Raw genomic sequence first — 9,761 nt, 5'->3', positions numbered from 1 at the left:
TAGTCGTTTGTCAGAGTGAATATACTCAAGGTTACGGTGGTCAGTCCAAACAATAAATGGGACAGTAGCGTCCTCAAGTTCGCGGTTACCAACATTATAGTTACACTCAACTGGAGTAAGACGATGCGAAAGAAAGCACAAGGGTGGACCTTGTCATCTTCCGCGGAGCGTTGGGAAAGAACTGCGCCTACACCTATATCTGATGCGTCAACCTAGACTACGAATTTTCTCTTGGGGTAGGGAGTGATAAGAATAGGAGCGGAAGCAAACATCTTTTTAAGACGATCAAATGCCCATTGCGCAGATTCTGACCATTCGAAACGTGATTTAACTGAGGTTAACGCTGTGAAAGGGGCAGCGATCTGACTAAAGTTACGGATAAACCGGCGATAAAAATGAGAAAATCCCAAGAAGCGCTCGAGAGCAACGCGAGACTCTGGAATCGGCCTTTCCGTTACACCACGAACCTTGGCAAAGTCCATACTAATGCCCTTAGCCAAAATTATAGACCCAAGAAATGATACTGAGTGAGTATGAAAATCGCATTTCTCAGCTTTGACGAAAAGAAAGTTCTCCAGCAGACGTTGAAGCACACATGCTAAATGTGAGTGGGTAAGTCTGGTGAAAAAATGAGGATGTAATCTAAATAGACAAAGACAAAAAGGTTGAGCATACCTCCTACGTCGTTAATGAGCGCCTGAAATACAGTGGGAGCGTTTACCTGCCCAAAAAGAAGAACCCGGTATTTAAAGTGGCTGAGGGGTGTATTAAATGCTGTATTCTATTCGATGATAAGCATTGCGCAAGTTAAACTTAGTGAAAATGCTAGCCCCCTGAAGAATATCGAAGGCAGTACTTATTCTTAATAGTGGTCTCGTTAAGCCCGCGATAGTCAATGCATTTTAGATAAGACACTGCCAGTGGATCCTTCCCAGCAAAGTGTAACAGGTAGCAGAGTTCAAGTAGGGGTGTTAGAGGACAGTGTGGAAGCGCTCGCCAGGAGGTCCTGACACACTGACGAGCGTTGGGTTTTACTGGACACACTGAGAAACAATGTCCCGAACCTCCACAGTACAGACACAATCCAAAATTAATTTGCCGTTGTCTCTCGGAGGGAGACAAGTTCACCACTCCCACCTTCATAGGAACAGAGGAGAAAGAACATACCTCGAGGGGTTTGGAGTCCAGCGCTGAGGAAAACCCTCTGACATCGGGAGTTGGTGAGCGAGCATGTGAACGCAGCGCCAAGCACTTATCCATATGGTTAGAGAGCTCAATAAGGGAATCTAAGTCGGTGGGAATTTCGTGAGCGTACAGTTCGTCCTTCAAGGCAGCGCATTATTCAATTGGCAGGTGGTGGAAATGTTGCTAAACTCAATCGCATAATCGGTGACTGGGCGATGACCCTGGCTGAGAGCAGAGAGAAGGCGTGAAGCTTCATGTCTATAGACAGATAGGTCAAAGACCTTCAGCATCTCTTCTTTAAAGGTGTCATAATGAGTGCATATCTCCGACTCAGCTTCCCACACAGCAGTTCCCCAGTACCTTGCTCTGCCCGACAGGAGAGAGAGAATGTATGCGATTCGGGACCGTTCTTCTGCATACGTATAAGGCTGCATGGAAAACACAACCTCACATTGTATGAGAAAAGAACGACACTGTGTTGGCTCACCGGTATAGACGGATGGACGGATTGTTGACCCTCGGCTCAGATGGAAAACGGGCCGACTGTGGGGGACCCTGGTTGTGACGTAGAGTGTGAAGTTGACTGGAGAGATCAGCTACCTGAGCGACCAGGCTCTTCACAATGTGCCTGGCAGCGGTGAGCACTTCGGCGTGTCTGCCTAACATCACTCCTTGATGTTCTACAGCAGAGTGGATTGGAGACTCCCTCGCTGGGTCCATGATATGGTTTGATAATTATGTTGTGAAATAAAGGTGACCCAAGTGAAAGGGAGGAGTTCAAGAAGATTTATTAAACAGATGTGGATCAAAACTCTGCTCTTTTAGGGCAGTAGGAGAAAGTCACTCAAAAAATATAATAGTGAACACAGGCAGTCAGTGATCAGGCCTCCTCTGGGCGATGATGGACTGGTCAAACGAAAAAACCCTCTTGGCTAAACAGTCAAAAATGAAGGAACAGACCTCAGGGAGCCGAGCTGGTGGATAGACTTTACTTAAGCCCAGACTGTGGGCAGAGCAAAGGTAAGCCAATGTACAAATGAACGAACAACAAGTGGGTTGGACGAGACAAAAGACAAAAGGTTCTATCTTTTGATCAGGAAGGACAGGTAACTAACGTAACTCACAGACACAAAAAAATTATCAAGCACAGAACGAGGGAGAAGGGGAGACTAAATAGCCAAATAATCAGGGAGAATAGGTGAGAGTAATGGGGATGGGGAAACGAGGGAATTGCTAACAGGTGAAACTGCATACAAATAACTAGACACAAGAGGGAGACAGAGAAAACACACAAAAAAACGACACCTTTAAGGCAAGTACTGTCAACGATACAGATTCTTGAATAAAATATTTTATAATGGTTTTTTAAAATCACTTTTAGTATTATTATTAAATTAAACACAATAGACAAAATTCCTTCTTACATTTATAACAATTACAGAACATTAGCTAAAAAGATGTGATATAACACTATATATATATATATATATATATATATATATATATATATATACACACACATATACATATATATATATATATATATATATATGTGTATATATATATATATATATATATATATATATATATATATATATATATATATATATATATATATATATATTTCTTTTTTTTTTTTTGGTGTCTTATGTAAATGTATTCAGAAAGTCTCTGGTGAAGTCACGAGCTGTCAAAGACAGTGCATTACTCTGCCTTTCAGCATGAGCCCTCCAAGTTTATCGTGTTTCCTCATTAAACGCAACAAAAGCATATGCTTCGCGTTGTTGTGTCAGAATCCTTATGAAATACAGCCATACTTTAGAATGTTTAATTTAAGCAAATTTGATGAACGCAATTATGCGTGTTGAATCTGAAGGGAGTCGCACCAGCGCGTTGTGCGTGTCTCTGTGTGTGTGTGTCTGTGTCATTATACACAGTTACTCATATACGTGTTAGTGAGCGACGTATCTGAGTAGGCGCGTGTGCGCGGGAGAAGTACCTGAGGAGCGGTGGGGGTGAGATGTGCAACGTATTTAAGGACCGGGCGGGAGACGCCCAATTTCCGGGAGATTGTCATTAATTTGCGGGCATCCGGGAGTCTCTGTGCATTTGCAGGATACTCCTAGTTTTAGCAACAGGATGAATGTAAAGGGGGACTGAGCAAAATTGTTTGTACTTTATATTTAACGTTCTCAACTCACAGCAATACTTTACAATGAGTGCAACTGTTTGTATTCAATAGTTTATTATTATTATTATTATTATTATTTTCCATATCTGCAATGCCTGTATTTTGGCATTGTTTTGCAGTCCACTTAGAATCCAACTTGGAAATCTTTTTTTTTTTCTTTAATGGTATTGATTGTTTTAAAATTCAAATTTCATTAGCATGGCTGTGTTTCAATTTCTGTAATAAATATGGCTGTCAAGACAGGATCTTGATGGTTTATTGTAGGTATGTTGTATACATGAAGAAATCTGTGTTACAAGTTAAACAAAAATTCTAATTAACAATTATATTTTGAACTTAAATAGTTTTTGTCTTGCATTTACATAAATTTTGCATTTGAATAGCCAAAATTACAAAATGCCATTTTTAAAAAAAGGTGCGATTAATTTGTAACTTTTTTTATTGATTGACAGCACTAAACTGAAATAACATCGCACAAACCTTGTTTAATTACAAAAATGATGTTGATATCCAACTGCATCCAATGCTTTTTAATGCGCGCACCTAACCCTACCCATCACAACACTCACTACATTGAGTGCACTGTTTCTGACATTGCATCACTGAGTGATGCAATCTCAGCTTGCAACATAAAGGCTGCATCCAGATACTATTGAAATAACTCCAGATTATGCTTCTTTTTCGTACAGCCATATATACGTGTGTGTGTGTGGCATGGTACATCATTGTCAAATTTAATTAGTATTTGAATGGATTGTACTGTATTATGATAGCTTAGTTGCACTAAATGTTTGTTTCTGTGTATGTATTCATTTTTACTTGACCAATTAATTAACCTATTTTTATGATTTACTCATCATGTGTTTCTTTGTGTTTTCTTCTGGTTTGAGTAAAATGATGTAACATTTTGGAGCAAATATGCAAAACAGTGAACCAAAACTTGAAGCTAAAATAGCAAATATCTCCACAGCTACAGTGAATTTTCCAGGAGAACTGACATAAGCTGGTATAAACGTGATCCACACAGCACAGAATATGAGCATACTGAAAGTGATGAATTTGGCTTCATTAAAGTTATCAGGCAACTTTCGAGCCAGAAAAGCCAGAATGAAACACAATATAGCCAGTAAGCCAATATAACCAAGAACAGCCCAAAAGCCAAATGCTGAACCTAAATTACATTCTAGAATTATTCTTTCTTGGTAATAATTCATGTTCATGTATGGGAAAGGAGGAGATAATGTTAACCAAAGCACACAAATTACAACCTGTAACAGAGTGAAAGTAATTACACTGAGTTTTTGCTGTAAGGGCCCAAACCACTTCATGACATTACTTCCTGGAAGTGTAGCTTTGAAGGCCATTAACACCACTATTGTTTTCCCCAGAACACATGAGATGCAGAGAACAAAAGTGATCCCAAACGCTGTGTGACGCAACATACAGGACCACTCAGTGGGTCGACCAATGAAAGTGAGTGAACAGAGGAAACACAGAGTCAGTGAGAAGAGCAGCAGGAAGCTTAGCTCCGAGTTGTTGGCTTTTACTATTGGTGTGTCCTTATGCACAAAGAAAATGATAGCAATACCCAAAGTAAAAGACACACCCAATAAAGAAAATATTATTAAAACAATTCCCATCACATCCTCAAATGATAAGAATTCAACAAGTTTTGGGACACATGTATCTCTCCATTTGTTGGACCAAAATTCTGGAGGACACTTGAGACACATCACTGAATCTGAAAATTAAAAACAAAAATAACTATACTTTTTTTTTTTTTACATTGTACACTGCTGCTTATTAATGCCATTATTTTGTCAACAGTTTTGTCATTTTGTACTGTACCTGTCTTATTACTTATTTCCCCTTCTGCACATTGAATACAGTCATAACAGCAAATAGGTTTTCCTTTTTTCACAGCCTTCCTAGTGCCCATGGGACAGCTTTCACTGCACACAGACACAGGCACCTGTAAAACAATATTTTGTACCATTAAAATGCATGCTTTTCATTTATGATATGTATCAGATGCTCCCAAATCTTACCTTGGCCCACATGATGGTGATGTTATTAAAGGAAAGTTGAAATTCTGGTTGTAGGGAGGCATCATAGAAACCCACTTTAACAAACTTTGTTGCCCCTTCTTCCCCCTGCTGCCAGTTCAAGAGATCATACCTTGCTGCCGGATCTCCATTTTTATCAAAGAATACCTTTTCACCCGTTTCAGTGAAAAAACTCACTTCTCTCAAGGCTTGAAGTACCTGCAAGTTACAAACACATACAAATTATAATAAAAAATTAATTTGTGGGCAACAGACATTACATTTCCTTATCTTCAATATGTATACTACCTGCCATGTGTTATTGATTTTTTCCAGACATTCTCTTTGATTTTTGTCCCATTTTAAACAACCAACTGAGCTGTTCAGCGCATGTGCAATGGCTAACACAGCCTTGTAAACATTATTGGGTATTTGTAATTCTGTAACATCTGTGTACTGGTTCTGCACATGGTTTAAACTTTCATTGCCTTTGCACATGCTCTTGCTTTCAGAACTTTGTTCTGGGGAAAGTCTACATTGAAACACTGATTCCCACAACTCTTTATACAGATATATGTTGGAAGATGGATTGACTTTAGTTAGAAATTCCTTTAGACCTTGTATTTCAGATTTTGGGATGGCAAAACCCATCGATCCTCTAAGAATGTATTGCCATTTACCAGTAGCAATGTTCATATCAGAGATCCAGGATTCACTACCAATCCACTGTAGCCCAGTAATGTTCTGTTTAGCTAATTCCAATAAAAGAACTTCCATGTCTGCATATGATACAAAGGCAACAATAACTTTTGAACTTGATTTCTTTACAATATTCACGATTCTTAAAATTTCCTCCCTGGGATGAGTCCTGAAGAATGATTCAGAAAATTCTACACAGACTCCAAATTCTGTAGCTGCTTTGATAAAAGTGTTCATGCCATTGTGTCCATAGTCATTATCACTGCAAAGAGCCCCTACCCAGGTCCAGCCAAAATATTGGACCAGTTTGGCCAGTGCTCTGCTCTGGTAATAATCACTGGGAATAGTCCTAAAAAATGAGGGATGTTTCTTTTTGTCACTGAGGCAGGCACATGTTGCATAATGACTAACCTTTGGGGAAATTTAAAAAGAAAATAAATTTTAAGTTAGCATTTTTTCTTTACATTTTTAAATATAAAAAAATATTGTCACATACATTTTGGCAGATATTGTAGCTTACCACTGGTAAATGCAGCAGTCCAACAGTGGCTGAGATTGCAATGGTAGGAGTAGAGTATGTTTCTGCAATTATAGCTTGGACTGTCAGAGGTCTTTGACAGTATAACTGAGAAGCATTTTCCCCATTAACTAATGACAGAGAGGCTTTAAGAGCCATATCTGTGGATCCACATGAATCATAGATTCTGTAACCCAAACTCTGACCAGAAATAATATCAGCTCTCTTGTTGATTTCCTCAATGGCATATATCATTGTCTGTGCATTTTGAAATTCTCCCAGACTCAAACTACAAAAAAAGAAGAAAAAAATTATGAATATATTAATGAATCTATGCAACTAAAATGTTAAAGCAAATATACATTTTTATTTTAATATATGAATGTCATGTCAATCACATAGCATGTATCCAAACATCATGCTTTTTTTGTTTAGTTATTTAATAATAATAATAAATATTATTATTACTATTATTATTATTAGTTTATCTGTCAAAAATGTTTCTCCCTATACACTCACCTCTTGCATTTTGGCTGTTCTGGTTTTGATGTGAATGTGGGCAAAATTTCCTCCCAGCTAGTGTGGATGGAGAAAATGCCTCCAATTGTCACATCACCATCTTTGCTAAGCTGAGGTATGTTAGGAGGCCCCAATAATTTGCAAAGAGTGTTGGCTGCTCTAACTAGTGTGAAAAAAAGCCATAAGTGTAAGAAAAACATTCTAAACGACTAACCGATAGCTGAAACTCTGCCACTGTCTTATATAACAGCGGTTGGATCCCCAGTTACATCTTGTGGGTGTTGGTATTTGTCTGTTTTTAACTTCAGCCGACATAAAAGTAAATATAATACGGACATATGGATACTAAGATGGAAAATACATTAAAATGTTCTTTATTGTTCTTTTATTTCGGCTAAAATAAAAGCAGTTTTTACTTTTTTTTAAGCACCATTTTTGGGACAAAATTATTAGCCCCTTTAAGCTATATTTTTACTCAATAATCTACAGAACAAACCATCATTATACCATAACCCCTAACCTGACTAGTTAACCTAATCAAACTAGTTAAGCCTTTAAATGTCTCTTTAAGCTGTATAGAAGTGTCTTGAAAAATATCTAGTAAAATATTATTTATTGTCATCATGGCAAAGATAAAATAAATCAGTTATGATGAGTTATTAAAACTATTATGTTTAGAAATGTGTTGAAAAAATCTTCTCTCCGTTAAACAGAAATTGGGGAAAAAATAAAGAAGGAGTCTAATAATTCGGGGCAAATCTAAACCAAATTGTTTTAGTAACTAATTTTTAACAGATTTCTTTTATATTTGCCATGATGACAAAGCACAATATTTTACAAGATATCTTTTAAGACACTAGTATTTAGCTTATGCTGTGTTCACACCAGTAGTGGAACGTGGCGAAAAAAGAAAAAAAAACACAATATTCACACATGAACATTTTGAGTGTACTCACTTCTTTCACATGTGAAATTCACTTCACAATAGATGCGGATTCGCGTCATGGGCAGGGCTTCTGTAAACTGTGTTTATGTGCTTAAAGGAAGGCTGATAAACAGTGTTGATTTGTTTAGAGTCTACTAAATCAATTCAGAGGGGCACCCACCTCTGTGAGTTCATAAACTTGTCCAGAAACTACACCTGGATGATGGAGGCTTTCAGTGGTGCTTCCGACTGAGCTAAGCCTAGTTTGATAAACTGTTGTCTGGTGTCGGCAAAAGGATTTTTCTTCGTGACACCAACAATAGGCACTACGTCATAATCATGCCCCTTCAAGGCTACATCATTCGCATTGCAGATTATCTATTCATATATTTGCATTAACTTAACATGTAAATCACTTGCGTTTAATGCGTCATCTACATCTGGTGTGAATGCAGCAGTAAAATGCAATTTTAAGACTTAACTAAGTAAATTATTTTAACTAGGCAAGTTCAGACATCCCAAGTCTCCTGGAAGTTTCGGGAGACTCACGCAAATGCATAGAGACTCCCGGATGCCTGCAAACAAATGATAATCATGTCTCCCGCCTGGTCCTTAAATAATCTCCACCGCATCCCTCCCAGCTCTTCAGCAAACGCCCCCACCGGTCTTCAGATACGTCATGCACACACTTTCCCACCGCTCTTTAGATACGTCGCGCAAAACTAGTGTAATTAGGCAAGGTAATGTAAAACAATTGTTCGTTTAGAAGAGAAGTGAAATATATATATATATATATATATATATATATATATATATATATATATATATATATATATATATATATATATATATATATTGATTAAGGGGTCTAATAATATTAACCTTTAAATCAAACAATGTGGAAATTGTTCTCTGATGAGTTCACCTTAACTGTATTTCCCACATTGAGAGTTACAAAGTGAAGAACCTTTAAACCACCCAGACTGTTGCATCCCCGAGTAAAGCAGTGATTGTTTAGACAGGAATATCATGCCATTCCCTAGGCGCAATACTTCTGACAGATTGGCAGCACTACCAAGGACTATTGAACTATTCTGGAGGACCATGTGCATCCAATGTTTCAAACATTGTATCCTGAAAGCCGTACTATGATGGTTTGGAATGATTATAGGTGGCACAGTTGCTAAATGGTTAGCACTGTCATCTCACAGCAAGAAGGTTGCTGGTTTGAGTCCTGGCTGGGCCAGATACACAGATATTGATGACGGAAAATAAATGAATGTATTAAATATGCACATGTATTATATATACACATACACTCACCAGCCACTTTATTAGGTACATCTCACTAATACCGGTATAAACCACCTTTTGCCTTTAGAACTCCCTTAACCCTTGGTGGCATAGATTCAACAAGGTACTGGAAATGCCAAACTATGTTAGGCTGCTTTGACACAATCCACATTGTGAAAAGCGCTACATAATTAAACATGAATTGAATTGAGTGGCACCCAGTGTGGTCTTCTGCTGCTGTAGCCCATCTTAAGGTTTGGTATGTTGTGCATTCAGAGATGCATTCAGAGACTATACTGTGTATAGTAAGAATGAATAAATGAAAGCTTCTAAAAATGTCTGAGAGACATTCCCTTTTTCCCCGTTATGCCTACTTCGTGTTTTATT

The 9,761-nt window shown here is 37.9% G+C and overlaps 1 protein-coding gene across 2 annotated transcripts; it reads right to left on the bottom strand.

The window, feature by feature from the left end:
• Positions 1–2,831: 2,831 nt before the first annotated feature.
• olfce2 (olfactory receptor C family, e2) lies at positions 2,832–6,915 on the bottom strand. Of its 2 annotated transcripts, none has more exons than XM_087293301.1 (5): positions 6,641–6,915; positions 5,728–6,531; positions 5,425–5,640; positions 5,225–5,348; positions 2,832–5,117 (listed from the first exon to the last, which is right to left on the bottom strand). In XM_087293301.1, the coding sequence occupies exons 1-5, from the start codon at positions 6,890–6,892 to the stop codon at positions 4,219–4,221; spliced, it is 2,295 nt and encodes a 764-aa protein (XP_087149427.1). In that variant the 5' UTR covers positions 6,893–6,915; the 3' UTR covers positions 2,832–4,218. The 2 variants fall into 2 exon arrangements, with proteins under 2 accessions (XP_087149427.1, XP_087149428.1); XM_087293302.1 differs by having other exon boundaries at positions 5,731–6,531; positions 6,641–6,904.
• Positions 6,916–9,761: the final 2,846 nt, after the last annotated feature.

The sequence above is a fragment of the Danio rerio genome, chromosome 18 (genome assembly GCF_052040795.2).
Source record: "Danio rerio strain M-AB ecotype USA chromosome 18, GRCz13ab, whole genome shotgun sequence".
Classification (NCBI taxonomy): Eukaryota; Metazoa; Chordata; class Actinopteri; order Cypriniformes; family Danionidae; genus Danio; species Danio rerio.
This window is presented reverse-complemented; position numbering and strand designations above follow the sequence as displayed.

Bases quoted from the DNA above. Each gene is read 5' to 3' on its own strand.
- olfce2 (XM_087293301.1), bottom strand. From the start codon at position 6,892: ATGATATATGCCATTGAGGAAATCAACAAGAGAGCTGATATTATTTCT. The intron at 6,532-6,640 runs GTAAGCTACAAT...ATTTCCCCAAAG, and splicing joins GACTGCTGCATTTACCAGTG to GTTAGTCATTATGCAACATG. The intron at 5,118-5,224 runs GTACAGTACAAA...TTTAATTTTCAG, and splicing joins GGAAATAAGTAATAAGACAG to ATTCAGTGATGTGTCTCAAG.